Source organism: Aulonocara stuartgranti, assembly GCF_965226115.1.
Source record: "Aulonocara stuartgranti genome assembly, chromosome: 11".
NCBI lineage: Eukaryota > Metazoa > Chordata > Actinopteri > Cichliformes > Cichlidae > Aulonocara > Aulonocara stuartgranti.
Window position 1 is genome coordinate 16,629,273 of NC_138947.1, and position 22,758 is coordinate 16,652,030.

The 22,758-nt window shown below is 39.0% G+C and overlaps 1 protein-coding gene across 2 annotated transcripts; it reads left to right on the top strand.

The window, feature by feature from the left end:
• Positions 1-4,303: 4,303 nt before the first annotated feature.
• On the top strand, positions 4,304-21,610 carry bcl3 (BCL3 transcription coactivator). Of its 2 annotated transcripts, none has more exons than XM_082551371.1 (10): positions 4,304-4,390; positions 5,309-5,955; positions 6,730-6,850; positions 13,982-14,090; positions 18,391-18,592; positions 19,273-19,361; positions 19,479-19,556; positions 19,892-20,059; positions 20,528-20,627; positions 20,716-21,610. In XM_082551371.1, exons 2-10 carry the CDS (start codon positions 5,484-5,486, stop codon positions 20,946-20,948), a joined length of 1,572 nt encoding a protein of 523 aa, XP_082407497.1. In that variant the 5' UTR covers positions 4,304-4,390; positions 5,309-5,483; the 3' UTR covers positions 20,949-21,610. The 2 variants fall into 2 exon arrangements, with proteins under 2 accessions (XP_082407497.1, XP_082407498.1); XM_082551372.1 differs by lacking the exon at positions 4,304-4,390 and adding an exon at positions 4,890-5,215.
• The last annotated feature ends 1,148 nt before the right edge of the window (positions 21,611-22,758 follow it).

The window sequence follows — 22,758 nt, forward strand, 5'->3', positions numbered from 1 at the left end:
CCTTGAAACAGACATCATCTTTAGGGGAGCATATGTTCCTCTAAAACCTTTATATGACTTTTAGGATTCACAGTTCCTTAAAAATCATGCAAGCTGCCCATACTGTGTACACTTACACTGCATCCCTATACCATCAAAGAAGATGCTGGAAGGTCTCCCTCTTCTTTAGCCTGGAGGCCACGGCGTCTGTGATTAACAACAAGAATATAAAATTTGGACTCATATGACCATGGATCAAATTCCGACTTTTAAAATGAGTCTTGGCCCACAGGACACAACGGCGTTTCTGGAGTATGTTTAACTATAGCTTCCATTTCATTTGATAGAGCTTTAGTTGCTCTCTGAATCTTTTGATGATGTTATGCATGTTATGTTATGTTATGTAGATCATGAGAGTTGCAAAGTATTTGCAATTTGATGTTGGAAACACATCAAACTGGATGTTGGGAAACACTGTTTTTAAATATTCCATTATCTTTTTATGCATTACTTCACCGATTTGACAGCATCTCCCAATCTTTAATTCTGAAAGACTCTCCCTCTCTAAGACGTCTCTAGCTAATCATGTAACAGATCACTTTGCTTAATTACTTTCTAGATTAATTGCTGGATGTTCTCCCTTTTTGACATTTCCCACTTTTTCAGCTGTTTGTTGCCCTGTGGCAGAATTCTTTTGACCTGTAGAGACATCAAATTTGAAATGAACACATTTAGTGGATGAAGGTGTCCAGTTTCCCAGTTTGAACATTTGTTCTATTGTGCATAAAATATTGTCTTCTAGTTTTCATTACGTTCAAATTTAAAGAATGTCACAACTTTTCTGGAATTTGTGTTGTACTTGGGGACCAAGACAGAACACATTTTTAAGGTAATTATATATAGCTATGGGAGCCAATGAAGTGTCTTCAATCCTGAGGCAATGTTATCACATTTTCATGTATCTGTGAGGATTCTGGCTACTGCATTTTTAAAGTTTGTCTTTTTTTTAATCATCTTATATCAGCACAACTCAAAACACCTCCCCGGTATTTAGTAAAACTCAACATATACATTGTTCAAGAAAATATCATACAGTTTTTAAAAAGCAAAATTTGCTGTTTTTGTCAGTTTCTGTGGTCAGGTATTTCTTTCATACTTTGCTATCCACCTAACCACTTCATAGCAAAGAGCACTGATCTGCTAATGGCTTTTCAGGAGGCTGATAGCACAAATAATAACCATGTCAAATATACGATGTTCACAAAATGCTAAAGTTAAAAGAAAACAAACTAAACATTAGTCTGGAAAACCTCCAAATTTTTCATTTGGATTCATCACTTCTTAAAATCTGTTGCTACTAATTTTTAGTCCAGTTCATGTGCAGCCTTTTCTCCATTTTCCCCTTCATTAAGAATAAGATCTCGACAGGCACCTTTCCACCGAGAGCATTTCTGATGAGGCTTCAGTGAACAGTACTGAAAGGCCAGATGCATCTTTTAGGCTCTGTGTCAGATCCTTGTTGGATTTGTTCCTTTTTCTTAAGGACACGACTTTCATCTACTGTATATTTTTTTTTCTAGGCCTGACACTTCAATCAATACATAAAAGGTGAAAATAGTCAGGTATGAAGACTGAACTGAAAATGAGTGAAAAGGCAGCCCAAGAAAAACTTTAAAAGACCAACTACAGATCAAGTCCTTCTAAAAATAATTACAACAAAGTCTGGTTCCTTGGAAGGGAAAAAAATGAAGCAAGGAGAGGTGGCTTGAGATTTTGGCACAGTATGTAAACTGTACTGGGACTCAATCCAGAATGGACAGGAGCAGATACAAATCCCCAGGTGTGAAATGTAAATGAAAAGATTTTCATTTTACATTTACTGACATATTTTCATTCTTGCTCTTTTTTGATACCGAGTCAGTATCTTGTTTAAATTACATTTCAAACAGGTATTACATATACAGTAGATACATCTAATCATGCATCGTCTAAATGAAGCCTGGCTTGAAGTATCCACAAGGGGGAGACACTAACTCAGCCTATCAGACTAAGCACATCCAGTTTTCAGCTGCCAGTGCAGTCTTTTCATTTTATTTTTATTTTTACTTTACTTACATTACTTTTCACTTAAATTCCAGTTGACTCTGCGTTAAGTGAAGAACATACATATCACATTTCAAAAATGCTTTGGTCTTTTGACTCACTAAAAGTCACATTTTCTGTAGCTGTAAATGCTGCAGTAGGTTAGTGCTCCTCCATCTGCTAGTAATAACAGCTATCAAACCCACTAATCAGGGGAACACATCAGAAGTTTGTTTAGGCCCAAATTATTTATTTATGTTTTTGCAAGATTCAATTCATGTCTGCATTTTTTTTTAAAGATTCAAGATGCACCTGTGCTCTCAGAGCACAAGAGGGCCCCATTTCAGTGTTTTGCAGCTTGTGTCCATATTTTACTTTCTATCGTCTATGATTATTACTTCACCTGAAGCCTGAATTAAGTCCCTAAAATGTTAAATGAGTGTGAGAAGATGTTCTGTTGACATATATTTGCATCTTCTTAAATGTCACCAAACTTCAGTAACTTCACCAAACTTTCATCCTGCTGTAATCGATATGAAGTGCGTGTTCAGGATCAGGCCGGGTGTAAAAGAAGTAAGCATGTAATTTTCATAAAGGCTGACACTTAAATCCAGACCATAATGCTTGAATAACCCAACAGCTGCAGATCTTGTTTGTATAGTGTCAGGGCTTTTTAGGGACTTTAGACACTATACTTAACTTTCCGTTGCCCACTCCACACTTCAGTGGAAAGAGGAAAGTCCCAAATTGACCAAGGTAATCTGAACATGGCAGAGGGTGGGGTGGGATAAGATTAAAGATAAGAAGATGAGATGTGATTTTTGCATGTGTTTGCATTTTCAGGATTGCATGCAGAATTTGATATCAGGAAAGGTGGGTACCTGTAAGCGTAGCAGTAACATGAATTAACTGATGAGTCAATCTTCCTTTATCCCTAATCCCTTTGGAGATTGCTTGAATTCAGCTCTGATCTGCAGCCTGGTGATATCACCAACTCAAGGCAAGGGATAAACTAATCAAATATTTGAGACAAATGCTGACAATGTCACATTAAGCCTTATTTGAACTAAGGCAGCATTGTGGTGAAGGTGTTAGCACTCAACTCCACCATCTGGCTGGGACCCCGTGCTTGCACAGTTTCTCCCAGACATGCAGTTAGTGGGGTTAGGTTAACTGGTAATTTTTAAATTGCCCCCTAGGTGTGAGTGTGAATGGTTGTCTATATCTCTGTGTTTGCTCTGCGACAGGCTGTTGAGCTGTCCAGGATGTATGCAACCTCTCATCATTAGAGGATCCTTGAAAATTTCAAAAGGGAAGTTTACCTTTCAAAATCTTTTGTCTTTTGTCACCTCTTCCTCATGAAATGTGTTTGCTTGCTATATGGCAGAAACAGCTTAAATTACTCTAAATACAAGGTAGAAGCCATGGTCCAAGCATGTGGCTATGCTTGCACAGTGAACATATTTACAGTAACAGAAAGGAAAACACTAAATGCATTGTTGGAGTAGCTTGTTTCAGTAACCTGCTGGTTTCAGTAACTTTCTGGTAGCTGCACTACTTCTTTGCATAATGAGTTGAGTAGTTCAACTATTCCTTTGCTAGTCTTTGCTTACTGAAAACACAGAGAACTCTGGGGCATGACCTTGATATAGATCATGACATTGAACTATAAAGGTATGGCCAGCGCGTTTGTCAGGCAGGGCATCACCACAGATAGCATACAAAACGATGTCACACATTAATTTGTGGTCTGCTTTATAACTGTCACAATGTTGTTTTATTAGATGTCACAAAATTTAGAAGAGTCAAAAAGCTTGCAAGCTTGATTTTCAAACTATATAGATGCCTGGCACAGACATAGAGACCTACTTATTAGTGCTAACAAGAGGATGGATGGATAGATGGATGGATAGGACTACCCAAATTACTAGTCAGATAATTGCATTAAAAACGCTCCAAAAGCTATAGTAGGACCACAATTATGGACTTTAATTAAAATAAATTGTGCTGTTAAACTGGTTACTTTAATACTGGAGTCCATGTGGACGGACTTTCTTTAGGAGTCAGCCTGAAGTGGTCATTTGAGGAACTGCAGTTCCAATATTGCTTAATTTTCTTTAGCCCTGAAAGGTCTCATTTGGCCACCACCACATGGCTGTGCAGAGCATGCGCAGAAGAGCCCATAACTCACAGCATCAAGTAATCAATGATAGGCCTTCCAAATACACAGGTAAGTAACAAAATCTTAGGGAAGTTCATGCTTCTTTTAGAAGTTACTGCACGACTGGATGAACCTGCGTGAGCCTTCACCTGTTCTGTTCTCTGAGAGGTTGGTGTCTGACTGATTGCTATGGTTTAAGGCTCCTTGGGGCAGTATTTGTTGTGATTTGAGGATATATAGCTGAACCTGAATTGAATTATAAAAAAACAAACAAAAAAGACAGAAAGCAAAGCAATATTCATGTAGTTCCCAGTTAATAGTGTGGCTATTCGTTTATTTACTCATGACCAGTCACTAGCAAAATAAAATATTTTGCTCTAAACTCGGCTGAGACAGCCTTAAAAAATTATTATGTTTGAATCTAGCATCAAGTCATCTTTTCCTTGACTTCGTCTTTGTAACAGAAAGGGTTGTTTTTTCATGTTTTGATAGTAGTTAGTAGTAATAGTTTCTGCAAGGTAATTTAATGAATACTTTGATTACCTTGCTAAACTGAAAGTTGCTCACAAATCAAAATTTGTATTGAATCCAAATTTAATGTTGAAACATTAAATGTGAAACAATGTTGAACTATTTTAAAAGAAAAAAGTTGTCACCTATTGATCATGTGCTGGACAGTCGATCGACAGTCGACTAGTGCCTCCGTGTTTGTTCTGTACATTGCTATTGCACAGAGTCTCTGAACAAGCAACGAGCCATGAACTTCTTGCGAAATTCGGTGTTAAATGTTTTTAACTTGCATGCAAAACAGACAGATGTCAGAAGTCGGAAATGCAAGAATGCTATGAATTCGTCGCTGTTTTCCTGCCTTTCTTAGTATAAAGTTAAGTGGTAGAATCGTTTTGTTTCGGTTTAAAGGGAAAGCACCGTGTCGCTCTGACACTTCATTAAAAGCAGATGAAAGTCGCGCAGCTGCACTCTACCTTGTCATAGGTGCACTAGGACACACATAAGTACCTTATCTCTTAGCGTTTCTTCACATGTAGACTATTTTATTTTAAATTTTTGTGTTTTTTCCCCCCACAGGTCATTGAATTCGAACGCTTATCTAAACCCCACTAGTGACTCAAAAGGAAACAGGGTGATGGTCTGATCGCTGTCCAGTTGATTTCATGGATATGGGAATTGCGCACGGTCGGTTCACTTTGCTTTGACTGATTCCAATAAACTTCTTCAGATCTCGAAGAATCTCTCCCAGTTGATGCCAAGGATCATGACCATGAACGGTACCCACAAGTCGGTTGCCCCAGTGCCGCTGGATTTGCGCACCAATGTCCGAGTGCGTGGGAACGCCGGGGGGACTCCAGCCTGTGGCTCCAGGGACGCTCGGGTAACAGGCGGTTCACCTGCACCTCCGGCGTTCACAGGGGCGGACAGTTTAGATGAAAACTGCCCCACGGTCAGAGGCGTATCGGTCTCACCAACCAGTACTTCTCGCAAGCGTCCAGCGGATAGATCTGCCTCACAGCTTCCTTTTAGGAAACGCCCGATTCCTGTCGAACCGGAGACCAAGAGACTGTCACCGTCTAAAGCAGAAAGAGAAGACCGATTTTCTCCTCCGGAAGATAAGACTTTAGCCGATCCCGTGGAAAGAGTCGGCATAGCACCAGTGACTCCCAGGCAGCTGGAAGGACAGATTCCAAATGGATACCCCATATGCTTTTTCCCTTACGGTAAGCCCTGCTGGCCAACATTAAGTCTAATACTGCAGTATGTTGTGCAACAGCTTTATTATTTTGTTTTGTTTTTAAATATTGTAAGTGTTTAAACCCCAAAGTAAGAATTGGACCATGAGACTATGAGACCATGAGATGTCTGTAAAATTACCATCTGAAGTTTTGATTTCACTGTTCTCCAAAGAAAAACGCATTGAATATTTGTTTGGTTTAACCAATAATACGTGAAATAGCAGCCTGTGGGTAAAATGATCAGACTAGCTGACAAAATGTAGGTTTGGAGGACAGAGCAAGGCACTACATGTTGGGGCATATCATTTTTGTGGTATTACAGGGCATTACCTGCTAATGCTGTTTTGATTTTTAAAACTGTGGCAACAGACAGCTCCTCCTCCCCTTTCTTTAGTGGTTTTCTCTGCCAGTGTGACATTGTGGCAGAAAAGACAGTGAAGTCCGAGACCATAGAGAAGCTACTGCTGCTGAAAATGCCCACTAAGCTATTTTACACCTACTGTACCCCTCATTAGTGTGTTCACTGCATGAATCAAAGTAGCTCATAATTTATAATTGAATACAGCACACTCATATTTACAGTATATGACTTGTAACTTATCCACTTCCTTATTACAGAAATCACTTGCTTGCCAGGAGCTTTTCTAATTATTCATTTATATCTTCATCATTTCTCTTTTCTTTCTCTCTCCCTGCAAACTTCTTTTTATTTCTCTTTCTCATTGTTTCTATTTCTCATTCTGTGTCATCCCTGCTTAGGTCATTACCCAGTGTTCTGCCTGCCTCATCTCTCAGAGCCAAATAATGTTGTGGCCCACCAAACTGAAAACGTCCTGGCTGGTATCGCTCAAGCAACAAGACAAGATGAAGATGGAGATACGTATGTTGATTCTTTTCTTTTTCATTCTGATATTTGGGTGTCACTTTATGATATACAATCAATCCATCCATCCAGGTAACTGGTGTATATAGTAAACTTAAAAGATGATTCATCCACCTTGTGCATGATTGTGTCATTTGTCATTTTGAAAGTCATAACTTGGCACATTTTATGGATTTGAAAATTCAGCACAATCATTTCACTTCAAGAAATTTTCATTAGAGGGACTTCTAAGAGGATAATGGTTTGAAAATTGAGGTCTACTGTACAGTATGAGTCTGAGATTCAAGTCAATCCCAACTTCTCAGAAGTGGTGACTCATCAATTGCCAGATATGAAAGTTGCACTCAGCTTAAACTTTGTCAGAAAAAAGTTTATTGTTACAAAAAAATGTAAAGTTTAAATCTGACTCATATTGTCATTTTTAAACCGTATAACATGGCCAGTGACAGTAAATAGAAGGACATATGCAACAAGTTCAGACTCATCCTCAACACCATGAACATTAAAATCACAAACTGTATGTAAAAGATGGCCATGGTATAATGATTGCAACTTTAGCTTCATGATGGTGGTCATTTGGGAGCAAAAAGTTTCTATAGATATAAAAAGGACATGGAGAGTTAACTTTACAGTGCCACTTAGCTAGCTTGGTTAGGAAAGCGTGTGGGTATATCACATACATATGGGAGTCAATATGAGTTGATTTAACTTAAAATAGCTAAGTCAACTAACATGCATGTACATGTTGGCTTCATTTTTCAGCTCCTGACCACGCCTCTTTATTCAAACATGCAAATGATAGCAAGTGATTATATTTAAGCTATAGGTTTCACACATATCCCATTATCTCAATGTGTTTTCCAGTGTATAGGTGTATGAGTACGCATCCTAATCCAGTTTCACAACAGACGTTTTGAGTTTCACCGTAGGAAAACCATATGCAGTTAATGATGCTTTTGTTTGATTCAACTTTCCCAGTCACCCTTCGTAATGCGACGATACCCCTGAAACTAAAGCAGCTGCATGGAATTGTGCAGTCATATTATTCCTACTGTATTATATATCAAAGTGTTTTTATTAGAAAGCTTTCTAACATTAATCATGTATCACAACTTCTTACCAAAAATCGAAAGGCCCTTGTGATGAAAACGTGCAGTCTGATCATTACTATTGCTTTCACTTTTTTAAGTCTAAACTAAGTTCTCAAGGAAAACTGTTCACTTCAATAAGATGTCAGTGCAATTGATTTACGAGGAACAACCCAAACAACATTAATGTCAATGTCCTGCTGTCGAAGACAAAACTTCTGCTGTTGCACAATCTGGACGTGAGATATCAGTAGCGTTCTTTGTTTATTTGATCTCCATGACTCACCTGACTGTGCATACTGAGTAGGTACAGTCAGTCAGTGTGCCCTCCCATTATTGACTGCATTTTCACTGCTGATAAGGACTTATTGAGATTTAACATACCTAACATATTAACCTGGAAGCTACAGGTATACTATAGATCTAGGCTGAGAGTGATTTGTTGGTATTCACATGTTGAACAATCCAGAGTCAGCTGACTGGTCCCTCGAGGCGTGAGGTGGTGGTAGTGAGAATACACAGGGCACCAGAGGAGTTTTCGAGACCACATGAATGCAAATATTAAACTTTAACGCATGGTTACTTTACTTTGTCAAAATCTACCACCCACACACTAATAAACTACAGAAATTCATACAAAGACACAAAGAATCATGTGACCGAAAGCAAAGCATGTCCAAGAATTTATTGGCACTTTGATCATGCAGTTTCAAAAAGTATCATCATCATTTGCATTCACTCAAAAAAAACCAAACCTCATGATGACCAATATTTAGCCGAGCCACAAGTTAAGTCCCGTGGTATCTTACAGCTGCTTATTATCTCATATTTGCTTTGTAACTGCAATGACATATCCATCTTTAACAGATGGTTCCACGGAAGTAGATGAATGCATGTCTCAGATCAAAAAAAGCTTTAAAAACAACAGTTTTTATTTTATATTCTATTAAAGTAAGTTTTTTTTTTAAACCACCTTTGACATCTTAGCTGTGCTCTGATTTTATTTTTTTTTATCTCCACTTGTGCACCTCACAGTTGTACACTAAACTTGCTGTGTAGGCATAATGCAAATCAAAAGTCTGTCTCATTAGCAGAAACTCGATGCAAGACAGATTAAGTGCAGAAACCTTACACAACACCTAGTCCCTTTGCTTTCGCAGGCATCGGTTACCTTCTTGCTGCTTTGTGGTTGTTTAAAATTTTGTGTGAATTCTTCAGAAAGAAACATTTACAGCACCCTCTCGTTTTTCACACTGTATGCATATGAGTGTGAGTGTGTGTTTGTGTGTGTGTGTATGTATGTGCGTGTATACATAATGTGTTTGATGGTGAGCATGCGCCTGCTTTTACGTCAATGGGATTTGTTCTCAGCGCCTCTGAGCCCCTTAGTTTCGGGAAAACCAGTGAGTGCTCAGTTTTAAAAAGCTGTTGTGGTTTTTCTCAGGTGTCTCTGTCTCTCTCTTTTCTTCTCTGTGTTTTTTAAATGAATGGGCTCAAAAAACCCAAACATCCGCTCTTGACTTCCTCATTTACCGCTTTCTTTCTATCAGGTTCATCTCTCTCTCTCTCTCTCTCTCTCTCTCTTTCTCACTCTCTCTCTCTCTCTCTCTCTCTCTCTCTCTCTCTCTCTCTCACTCCTCTTTTCTGTTCTGTTACACTGTCATTTCAATGGAAGATGTGCAAAACTGTTGATTTACTTACAGCTCCTACATGTATGCTTCCAGTCAGTCAGTTACATAGTTACATACCATGACATACATAGTTTAGCAATGCTCTTATTCAAACTGCATTTATTCAGCTTTATCAGCTTGCATCCATTCAGTGCATAGGTTTAAACTGACACATTTAAGTTTGATTAGATGAAAACTAAAAAATTATTAGGTTTGTCCTCTGGGAGCATGGATATTTGAGTTGTGTTTAGATGTAAGTTTATCAGTTGAAAAACTCTAAACTGGAATTTCTGTTTTCTTTCTCTTTTTGTGTAATGGTGAGATGGTCTTGAGAACACTAACTTGCACTTAATCTTGAAAGTCCACAAAAATGATAAGACTGAATCACTTATCACTTGCATGTGAAGGATCACTTTTGTTAATGTAACCAGTCCATCCATCCAAGGCCTTTTCTGGTTGAGGACATATAGAAACATATAAAAACTTTGAAAGACCTTCAGAAAATCTGGAGAACTATTATTGAAGACCACTGGCTCTGGTGGCTCAAGACTTTTGGATAGTCCTGTAAAGCCGTTTTACATTAGTTGGCACTGATGGTGCCTCCACAGATATGAAAGTTCAAGATCTTATAGAATTATGAGTGCTTTTGATTGAACTCTAACAGCTAGTATTTCTCCTCTTTAACTTGCATCCATCCACGATTAAAGGATTTAAAATGTGAGTCAGGCCAGAACTGCTTTTTCTTTGCATAGTAAAGTTTTTAACTTGCTCTAGTGGATGCAATGACAAACAGTATATTTATATAATAAACTACTTGCTCATCAAAGTTCCCACGTAAATATATTTGCACCATCATAGACTGAAAGTAGTATAATTGTTAATGACGAGCACAGTAGGATGTGAAGTAAGTCGTCATTTCTTGTTAACTGGACTGTGGTGTGACTCTGCTTCTCTTTTGTTTACTACACGTTCAAACTGACACATCATCTCATTGCTCAGCTGGTCCACAGACCACAGGAAATGTTAGGCTTCAGTCTGATCATTCAGTCTGGCTGCACTCTCACCCTCCATACCAAACAGGATACCACATGCCTTCTCTCTCTCTCTCTCTCTCTCTCTCTCTCTCTCTCTCTCTCTCTCTCTCTCTCTCTCTCTCTCTCTCTCTCTCTCTCACACATACACACAGTTACCATCTGTGTTAAGCTTGGGACTCCTGTGTGCGTCAGGGCTGCTGGGCCTGGGGTTATCTGGGGCTGTGGTCTGCCCCACTTCCAGGAACAAGAAACAGTGCAGTTTCATCTTAAGAGAAAAGAGACACATAGATGATGATATAAAAGGGCTGAGCAAGATAAACAGAATGATAATAGGCATACATGGAGGCAAAGGATCTGAATATTAAGTTTGTTAAGGGTTATTGATGAATGATCCAAAGATAAATCTATTTTTCACACTTTTCTCAGGGCTCAGAATCACAAAACTCTGCTAAAGTCATATATGAATTGCCTGTCACTATGTTTGAGACCAGGTATACTGTGCCATGAATGATTATCTCCTTTACTGTAGTGTTTATTGTGGAGACACTGCAGGTGCTTTTTAAAGCTAGTTATGGGTAGCCAATAACATGTACAGTAAATATAACCAAACCTTTGTTGATGCAGATTTCTTCACTCTGCTGAGCTTAGTTACAGGAACAGGGATCTGCTGAGGGAAGAACCGCCCTGCACACTTGACATACAAAATTGTTTATTGCAGTCACACTTGAAAACTACTCTTGCACAGAGAACATTTGTTTTGCCTTGCTTAAGCGTGGCTTTTAGAATTAAGCATGCATATACATATGCACAGATGGTTTATCTACTTTTTGCATTTATTTTGCATTCTTTTAGTACACACACACACACACACACACACACACACACACACACACACACACACACACACACACACACACACACACACACACACACATATTTCCTGCAACTGCCAAGTGAATGTTGGTTACAGAACACACTTTGAAGGAATATTTATGATCATTAAATGCCAGGACACAGATAAAAAAAATAATACTGGGGAAATCTTAATATGTAGTATGTAATGTTGAAAATTGTAATCAGTTTAAGCTATTTCTTTTCAAGCGCGACTCTTCTTTAACTTAACTTTGTGTCACTGGGACACATCTCACTTAACTGAGAGTGTTGCAAAGTGTTGCAAGTGCTTTTGTCATTATATGAACTTATGTTTTTGACCTCATATTGCCTTCAAAGGTACTTTTAACTTATTCTAAAGAACTGTCTCTGTTTCCTGTTGCATAATTGCACTGTATGTCTGATTATGACTTATCTGTTGAAGCTGACTGAGCAAAACTAAAGAAAGCCCCTGTCAGAAACCATACGGCTTAATAACTAGATTTCAGTGCACATAGACCAAGATAGAGGAAAAAGAATGCTGTCTTTGTTAGTGACAACAGGAAGTGACATAAAACTTGTCTGGGTCTTACTGGAAGCTGCTTCTTCTGATAGAGCAAAAAAAGAAAAATGTGAAAACTGATAAACTGTTTTCTACAACATGCCTCTGCACCACCAATCAGTTTCCTGCCCTTCCCTGCCCCAAACCCCGCCCTGTGTTTGTTCATTTGCTTCATGTATAGATCACAGACAGTGGTTTCTTGATAAGGTTGTGTGATAAAGGAACTGTGAGTCAGTGCTGTACATCTACTGAACTTGTCAGTGCAACTTTCAGTGTTATAACTTATATCAAGTGATCAAGCAGAATTGGCTGATTTTTGATCAAAAAACAAACTTTAGTCCTCCACATGTTAAGTTTAAAGGCCACAAAATAATCGCCCCCTTCTTTGGTTATCGCAGGTTAGCTTAGTTTAGCATACATGCTAACGACAGGGAGAAAACAATTAAAAAGTACAATTATGAAGATGCTATGTCTCAGTCATTTAATCTATATATAAATGTGATGTACATGTTAAAATAAAACAAACAAAAAGTTTGTTGCCACAGTAAAGTTGCCGGGCAACCATCTAAGACGTTTTTCCAGGCACTGACTTAGTCTGGCTCATCGCTTTAGCAAAACCACAGCTGTTGTTTTTCGTTTTTACATGCTACGTGTTAATTAAGGTGTTTTTACACTTGCACGGAAGTTATGAACTTTTACCTGAGGACGATGCATGGAGAATTCAGTTGTCATTTATAAGTGGATTGGACTTTAAAACTGCCAGCTTCCTGTCTAAAGTTCATGTGATATATACTTGTGACAGTCTGACAATAGCACAAGTAATAGTCTGGTGACCTGGTTCTCCTACTTCTTCAATAGGCCATGTGTGAACAAAGCTTCATTGTGCTTTAGTGTGTAAGTGCTACTAGGTGGCTTCTAATAAAGACTCAGCCAGGCTCGCTATTGTTCCATTTCCACTTGTTGTTTTAAGTTGTTTATGATGGGGATGCATTAATTTTAAAGGTTAATTCTGTATATGATGTAAAGAACTGCCATTACTCATGCAAGCACATAATCACACAGTAGTTTTGCAGTTTAATCTTGTTAACCTATCCAAAAGGTATTGTTTTATATACTAGAGGACATACAATGTTATAAACAAAGCAAGCATTCATGAACGTGGCTGAGCATTTTTGCTTTGGAGTCAATACTGAGAGCCCAGGTTTCACAGTAAGAAAATGAAATAAAAGAAAACAGTTCTGTCAGCTTGCAGAGCGAGACTAACTTGTCAGGCTTGGTAATTTGGAACAAGTCTTTGCTCATGTGTGTGTCTGTGTATGTCTATGCTCCATCTCTGGAAATGCTTCTGGAGTTGACTATAACTCATTACTTTACACATGTTGCATTATGCCCAACAGTATGTTTCCTAACAAGTAAATAGCTTTGGTTTGACGAGAACTTTATCGTCTGCAACAACTTGTTATACGCTATCCAATACACTTCCTGCAATTTAAAAAAAATTAAATGATTTTCTTCTCCTGACTAATATTGTGGGTTGTGCGCATGTGCTGCCTTCTTTTATTTAGCACAATAATTAGTGAGTGAGTGAGTGAGACTCACAGATGCAGAGAGAGAGTGGTTGCAGGTTTCTGACAAGAGGTCAGGAATGAGGCACACACTAATTTCCATATATGTACATATATTGATTCATATTGGGGAAATAGTGAAGAGTTACATGTACCACTTTTTCAGCCATGAAGGGGTTTTGGGATTGGGATTGGGATTTGGTTGAAAAGAGATTAGCTTTTAAAGGTTTGATCAATGATAATCAGGTTGAAAATGAGAAATAGGTTATGTTAAATCCAATTTGAAAATGCAACACTTGTTGACTGTGTCATTTTTTTGTGTGCATGTGTCTTTCACAGAGCTCTCCACATAGCCGTGGTCCAGGGAGCATTGGACATAGTCTACAAACTCATCCAGCTCTTGGTGTTGGGTCATAAAGACGTTGATATCTACAACAATCTCCGCCAGGTAAAACAGATGCATTGATAAAGCTACTGACAAATATACACATGCACACAGTTCTGACCATTAAATGCCAGGAGACAGAGCTTTTATAGTCATAGGGATTTGCAAAGAAATTTAAATAGTTTAAAGCGAAGAATCTTTGCTGATTATGGAGCTGTTGGCATGTGTGGACATGTGCACGCTTGCAGAAAAAGCTTAGCATGTAAAACAGCCTCAGCATGCACAATATATTTCCCCGTCTCACCCTTCTGATAACACTTACATGGAAAAGAAAGAAAGAGGAAGTGAATTGGTTTCCTCCTTGCCTTGCAGTGCATTATCACACACTTACGGTCATGGCAGCTGAGGGTTGTGCAGTGGAATTCACCCTTCCCGGTTTCTCCACCTGTACTTGCCACAAGCCAAAGCCATGCACATTCTGGGAAGGACTATGTGTGATTTCCAGTGTTCTGTATTTTGCACATGGTTTTCTAGTGGTCACTTTCTGTATATGTAGCAAGGGATTTTTCAGTGTTTACATGTAGGATTTACCATGTTGTGAAATTCAGAAAGAAGAAAGCCAATATGATTAATTGGCACAAAAATGACTCACACTAACTCCCAGAAACCTTACACTGATACACAGCAAAATCTCCAGTGTTAAATTAACACTGGAGAGTGTCTATATGGGTCCACTCCTCTGAGTGTTAAATACAACACTGTTGAGTGTTAAATTAACACTTTTGACAGTGTTATATGTTTAAAAGTAACCTGGTCAGTTTTGAAGATTAACAAAGACTAACACTGAGCAGTGCTGATTTTCTAACACTGGAAAATAACTCAAAATGTTAGAAATATTCCAGTGTTAGAAAATCAGCACTGCTCAGTGTTAGTCTTTGTTAATCTTCAAAACTGACCAGGTTACTTTTAAACATATAACACTGTCAAAAGTGTTAATTTAACACTCAACAGTGTTGTATTTAACACTCAGAGGTGTGGACCCATATAGACACTCTCCAGTGTTAATTTAACACTGGAGATTTTGCTGTGTACCTAGTGTGTTTACCTTAAGTAAAAAAATGTTCATATGCAAAATTACACAGTAAAATTTTCAAAAGCGCCTTTTAAACTTGTATTTTGCACATGTTTTAATTTGTGCAGGGCAATTTTGGATTTTTAATGTGAAAAACTGACAAATAGATCCAATGCAGTTTCACTAGGGTGACTTTTCCCAAAAAAAATGATGGAGCAGTGCAACTCCCTACTTACTCTATCAACATGTTTTATTGGGATTGTGTATATGGAGTTGCTTTCAAGTGTTTCCCAATCCAGGGCTGTCCCAGGCACTGGTGCCAAGCCAACAGTTCAACATTCTTTTCTCCTTTGTTGTCTCCTGATTTCTGCTGGCTTTCTCTTTTCCATTCCTCAATAGAAAAACAACCAAGCTTTTTCAGAGCTTCAGTTCTCAAGTCTGGAGTTTGTTCTCAAGTGTGGGGTTTCACACCACATTGAACGCCACAGGCAAGCTTACCAGAAATAATGCTTGTGCTATCATCAGTTGTTGTCTCTCCTCATCGCTGAGGCTTGACAGCATAGGTTTTATGATATCCTGTGTTTGCCCTATGTATGAAAATGCATGCACGCAATACACACACTCACACACACATACATGCACATACACACTCACATTTGAAGTCATACACAGTTATAACCAAAAAGGGAGATTTACAGGCATAGGTCCCGCCACAGTCATTTGCCTACCAGATTGTGTGGTTTTGACTGAAAACCAGGCACAATGAATAAACTTATCAACATGAAGGTAGGGAACTTTTTAAATTTTAAAAACACTGAGTTCACTTCGTAGTCCAGAAGACACAGGCCATTTTCTAATACAAAAAAAAAACCAGGCACAATTAAAATACAACTTATCCAATGATGACAAATCCTGAGTTTCTGTGGTTTTGCATATGGAACATTTTGACAGAGTGTTACTATCAGTATTGTAACTGAAGAGCAGTGCAAGTGTCACGGCATGATTTGCCTTCCACTCCCAGAACTACAACAATAGTATAGAGACAGCTGTTTGATACTCCCACATGCTATCAGCTACACAAACACATACTACAATGGTAAACTTTTGCTTCTCTTACGACAGCGGATAATGTAGCGTGATGCTGACACTGTGGGGTTTGGGGACTAAATCCTTTGGGGCCACCCACACTAAAACGTGCACTGACTGCCATGTGGATTAGAACAGAGACTACCATGTGGACGTGTTACCGTTACAGTGCAGTATGCGGTTGGCAGTTTAACAATTGAATAATTGTTTTCTTTTTGTTTATGGTACGTTGGTGGTATGCCATTTTATTTTTCAGTGTGAGCGTGTGTGCATGTGTGTGCACAAACAAGGCATCCGTGTGCGTTTGTGTGTACTTTAGTGTCCTCGTTCCGAGAAGTCACATGACCCCTCCCTCCCCCCCGCCTTGCTTTGGGCTGTTTCTCAACATACCTTGCAGTGAGGTTCAGAGGGTAGTTTACAGGGACTTTCCCTTCATGCGCGTGCCTCTCTCTCTCTGTCTCACTTGTGTTGTTTCTCTATCTCCCTCAGTCTCTCGCTCTCTTTTTTTATATCTCTCACTGCATATATCTTTGGTTATAGAATTTGGTTTCTAACCATAGTTGATGAACTGACTGATCCTATCAGTGTAACTGTCAACAACACTGACGTAAGCATGTGATGTTTATTTGTGCAATAGGCCTGGCTTTACCCTCTTGTGCTCACAGCAGAAGACAAGTCTTTGGCGCTTTGTGCTGCCTTCCCCTTGTTTGGAACTGCCTGGGGTTGTTTTTCATGCCTCCAAACCTCTACTGCTGTCATCTTTTTACCTCATCCATGATGATCCACTCATCTTTCGGGAATGTAAGCCTATGAGGACAGACCCAAGGGAAAGAGAAGGGATTTTCCCTTGTTCTCCTGTCTTTCCCTTGGACTCCCCTCTGCCACTTCCGTTTTTTTCCCCTTGTTCTCCACCCCTTCATTCCCTTCCTACCTTTCCTCTTATCTTGGCTGAAATTTAGTTTAGTCACTGTGAAATCTATTACAGGAAACCAAAGCCAGAGCCTGCCAGCTCTAAGGGGGTCTATATTAAAGGCCATAAAAGGCCTTAGTGGTAAAGTAATATCGAAAGGGATTTAAGACATGTCCTTAATGGCGTTTGGGAAAAGTTAATAGTATGGTAGCATTTCATAATATTGTTCTATAGTAAATGTTTATAGCAGAAAGTTCAAATACTGGAAATCTTTCAGGGAACATGATTGTGTATATGACTGTGTACTTATGCATGTTTGTGAGTCATAGGATTCAGGGAAGTTGCATTGACACATTGGAGGAATTCCACAAAGATGTTCTCCCACTGCTACCCTACCTACTTTAATAGTCTTTACTGGAACGAACTCTCTGTGCACAGACACACACACACGTTAGTAGTAACACAGCAAAAGTGAAACTTGGAGAAGCAGTCCGTTCCTACTTGCTGCATTTATTGTGTAACTAGAATAGCAGCTAAAAAAGTCCAGGTTTAAATACTTCCCTTTTATGACTGAACTATGAACTAAGGATTGCTTAATGAACCCCAGGTTGCCTGCGCCCTCCCAAGCCTTAATTGACATAATATAAACAGGATGATACATGGTGACCTCACCCACAGGAACATCCTAGATTGCTAAAGGGATTTTTGTCAGTGCTTACAATATTCATCCAGGCAAACACCTGGTGAACAGTGACTTTTGCTTTTCCCGGCATTGTCGACTGCGGTTCAGAACAGGTTCTTCCTCATTTTCAGTTAATCACAAAGTCTGATGCTTCTACTCTTGTTGACAGTGTTTGTTCTGTAAGATATATTAATTTAAGTGCTGAAAACTTTGCACTTAGTGAGTGTATTTGTGTAAATCTAGGAATACACATGCATAGGTGAAGCCAGCTCATGGTCATTGTGTGTTTCTTCTAGGTGTTGATGTGTTCTTGCTTCTTTTTTTTTGTTGTTGTTTTTTTGTCTCATTGACCTTTAACCTGTTGAACAGGTTATAGGTAAACAGAGGCCTTTACAAGAAAACACCGCGTTCTTAACTTCACTGAGAAGAATAGTTATCGTAAATTAGCCAAAGTAAACACTGTGCTTTTTTATGTCAAGTATGTATTTCCCTTGTTTGTGGGCTTTGTGAAAAAACCAAAAGCTTGAGAAACACTGCACTGCATCTTTATGGTTATCAGCTGTGATATATCTGGCTTGTTTAAACTATAATTTTTGTTGTTATTCCCCCTCAGACTCCCCTTCATCTGGCAGTGATAACTAAGCAGGCAAACATGGTGGAAGCTTTGTTGAAAGCAGGGGCTGACCCTGCAGCCTTGGACCGTAATGGGCAAACAGCGCTCCACCTCTGCTGTGAATATGACCAGCGGGATTGCCTGTCTGTAGTGCTTTCTATGCCATCATCTGCCACCTGCCTTGAGATCCGAAATTTTGATGGTGAGTTACTAAAGATACTTCTTGGCATGTATTACACTAAAAGGGTTGCTTACACCTCTTTAGCTCTCACTAAGTGTGATAAAGCCTGTAATTATTTGCAAGCATCTTTTTATCTCAGATTATTATAATTTTTGATTTAGTTTAACTGATTCATAAAATATCAAATTAAACATGGTTGGCTAGCAATCAAATTATACTTCCTGATATATTTTCTGTTTATTTTTGTTGTTTTTGTCACATGCCCCCTGTATTTGTGACCCAGTTTACGTTTACATCTATCAGTTGAAACATGTGCACAACCAGGTGAAGTGAATTAAAAACCGCTGACACAGTTTCCAGACTGAAAGCGCTATGAAAAGAAAAATGCATTACTACATTACTACAGTGAATACACCTATTCTTATAATCTCCTTAACTGCCTTAACAGTCTGTTGGTGGGTATGAAAAATGTAAAGCCACCCTCAGGTATGGGTTGGGTTGGTTGTTTTGGGTGTGTGGGTGGGAAGAGGACATTTCCTTCCTTTGTGGTCTGGTGTCAGTGTAGTGTCGCATTGCCAAATCTCCAAGCAGCTTTGAAGACATTTATTTGTACCTCTGTAACTGATATCTGTTTTTTCAATGCGTATAAAATCTGAACATGAATATAAAATGCAGGCTTTTCCTTTTTTTATTATTCTTAGGTTTGAGCCCTCTCCATCTGGCTGTTCTGCAGGGCCGTAAGGATTTGGCAAGAATGTTACTGGATGCTGGAGCTGACATCAATGCCATGGTCAGTCCCTGTTGTACCGACTCAGCACTGTGGGTTTCACAGCATCACGGCTTTTTTGCATTTCCGCTCTGCATTCTCTGACTTTTCCCATGGTGCTTTTTTTTTCTCTCTAATCAGGACATCAAAAGTGGCCAGAGTCCTCTCATGCATGCTGTGGAGAGCAATAACGCAGACATGGTCTACTTCCTCATTGAGGTAATGAATTTGTGTGGGTAGAAGAGGGGAGAGAAGGGTTGTGACTCAGCAGAGTTAAATAATTCTGCTTTTCTCTTTCCACCTCATTATCAGTGCATAATTTTGTATTCTTTTTTCTTCTTAGGGTCCTTTTTAAAGTATTGCAATATAATTGTAGTTTTTCTTTATTTTTAGAGTTTAGCAGCTATGCTGTATATGTGAATCTTTTCTCCTTTCTTCATCACAGACTGCACTCAACCTCTTTGGGACATTATCTCTTGTTTCATTTTCTAAGTTACCGACATCTACTCTGGCTTCCTTTATGAATCATTTTCTGGTGATTTTCTATTTTGCAGAATAGATGTGATGTCAACAGCCAGTCATATAGTGGGAACACGGCCCTACACAGCGCATGTGGCCGAGGTCAGGTGGAGACAGTGCGGCTGCTGCTGAAGAGTGGAGCTGACAGTAGCCTCAAGAACTACCACAATGACACCCCAGTGATGGTGGCCAAGAACAAAAAAGTGAGTGAGGCGATGACAAAGAGGAAAAACAATAAATATAATGGACATTGCTGTAATTCCATTGATACAGTGTTGTTCCTTTTATTCTGTTTTATGGTTGTATGTTCCTGCTTCTTGTGCTGGAAAACAATAAACCTCCTAAAGGTTACTGTTCTAACAGTAAATCAGTTCCTTATATTTGTACAAATTTTCAGTCTCTCTCTACGATTTTACTATGGGAATTCACAGCTATGTGTTACATAATTTATGTCAGAACAGATACAAACAGTTGCAAAACCTACTTGGCCTAGCTCTTATTAGTGGGAAGAAAGAGTTGAAGCCAAAATGGGAAGTAAATGTGTGTATCGTTCCCTCTAGAGGCCAAACCTGAATAGTGCACCATTTCCCTCTAGTTATTTTAGTATATCACTATGAGACTTATTTTAAGTCACGTACAAAGTTTTTAATGAACAATAAATTGTTTTACAGATAGCAGATGTGTTACGAGGAAGAGGCTCCAGGCAAATAAGAGTCCAAGATCAGCACTGTATGTCAGTCTCACCAGTTGAGAGCAACCTAACAGAAAACGGTGAGGAGCATTCAAGCGTCTTTTTGTCTCACACACAGAAACAACAAAAGTTGCAGTATTTAATTTATACTCTGTGCTTCTCCTTTAGGGTCTCCATCTCCCAGCCATAGTCGTGGGTGCTCACCTTCAACTACGCCACACATTGTTCATCAGAATGCTTCCCACTCTCCAGAGACTTCCATTTTACGATCTCAGACTTATTTTCCAGTAAGACTTGCATCTATGTCCACACAGTCGAGCATCAAGGAAGCAATCAGACAACATCATGCTGGAGAGGGCTTCACCCAATGGGATGGCGGGGCAGGAATGGACTGCACCTGAAATCAGGCCAAACCTCCCATTTTTCTTCCCTGGACAATCATAGTTTGTGTCCTTTCTCAGGCTTTCATGCCTTGACAGACTTGCCTGCAACCTCCCTGCTTAGCTTGCTGCTTCTAAGGAGACTCCGGTCCTGTACTGACTCTTTGAAAACTGGGGAGTGAAACACTGCTGGAAAACTATGCATCAGTAGAAATATTCCACTGCATGCATTCAAGACTGAACATAAAAAAACATTTTTTTAAACTATGTACAGACATGAGTAAATGACTGCTACGGACCAAAGCTCAGTGAACTCAGAGTCCCATCGTAAAAGTATTTCTAGGCACTTTGTCTTAATTTCTGATTAGCAGATTAGAGGGGATGATGGTATGCAACAAATGTACCTGGCCTTACTTGAACTGTGGATATTGCATTAAGAGTGTCTTCATCATTATGCCACCAAGACTTCTTAAGTTTGCAGTATCCTTGTAAGACTTATATATTGCACAGTCAAATACCTGGTTTCCTTTCTTTTGATAATCTGTGCACAGGCATTGTACCTCTTATGTCTGTTAGTGTGCGTGTTGATGTGTTTTTTTAATGTTAAAAAAATGTAGATATTTTTATAAATAAAAACAATAAAACATAAAAATATAATAAATCAATATAATAAAAAAATGTGATGTCTTGCTTTAGCTTTATTATTCACCTTAAACCTTTTTGTGATCAAGTATTTATGTAACAAGAAGAAAAGATTAAAAAGGGGTATGATGACAGGCACACAGGTGACAGAACAGGATGTGAGACAAAACAGTTTCCATCCCCTCTTCACTTTCCTTTTTTAACCAAGCCGCTCTACGCCCACCCACAAACCCCTAACACAATAAGCAAGGGTAGCACGAGGGAAATGAAACACCTCACTGCTGCCAAAGCATCATCTGAACATTACAGATAAATCACCAATGTTTAAACACAAAGCAAAATAGATGATTATACAAATCTCTTCAAAATAACTCAAGATAGCCAAGAACACAAAAAACAAATTGCCAACAGCATCTATAATAACACAGATTTTCTCTGTCAGCTTTGACAAAAACATAACACCTTTTTTGTTTGGACATAATATAACTGTGGTGCGGAAAGCTCCACCTGTGCAATATCCCAGTAATAATAGAGCCATTCCCATACTAACAGCATTTGTGAAACTCATGAGACCAGCTAACAACGGGTGCCTGTTATCTATAGTTGGCTCCAAAGAGGATGCGATATTGATTAATAGTAAAAATTATATTCTCTGTTTTAACAACCACAATAAGAATTCACACTGGTATTTGTTATATGAGATGTACGACTTGTGCATAAATTTAAGGCTATCAGATACTGGTTTGGATTTCTGGATGACATGAATATATTTGACCATATTAACGGGAAAAACTCATATTCTTCTTTACTTGGCTGCTCCCTTTAAAGGTTTCCACAGTGGCCACCTCCAGCTCTCATGTCTTTTTGTCAGAGCCCGTGTTTGCAAGGTGTTACTGTCATCAGGCACACCTTCCCTGTCACTCTTGCTGCTATCCTTTTTTTTACACAAATCACCCCTGACACTCATTTCCACCCACTCTAACCTGCCAGACCTCTCTTCTTCACCTCTCTGGTGCACTGTCATTACTTCACAGGGCTGACTGCATGTATTTAAGCTCACCCACCTTCACTACCGCAATAAGCAACATTCATATGAGATCATAATAATAAAAGTATTAAGGTTAATGTCAGCGTCATTATATTTACATATTGCCAGTATTTTGGGCTTCAGAGTCGGTGCCTCAGTGAT

Excerpts from the sequence above, each read along its gene's own strand:
- bcl3 (XM_082551371.1), top strand. The coding sequence starts at position 5,484 with ATGCCAAGGATCATGACCATGAACGGTACCCACAAGTCGGTTGCCCCA. Across the intron at positions 14,091-18,390 it reads TCTACAACAATCTCCGCCAG|ACTCCCCTTCATCTGGCAGT; the intron begins GTAAAACAGATG and ends ATTCCCCCTCAG. Across the intron at positions 20,628-20,715 it reads GAGCAACCTAACAGAAAACG|GGTCTCCATCTCCCAGCCAT; the intron begins GTGAGGAGCATT and ends CTTCTCCTTTAG.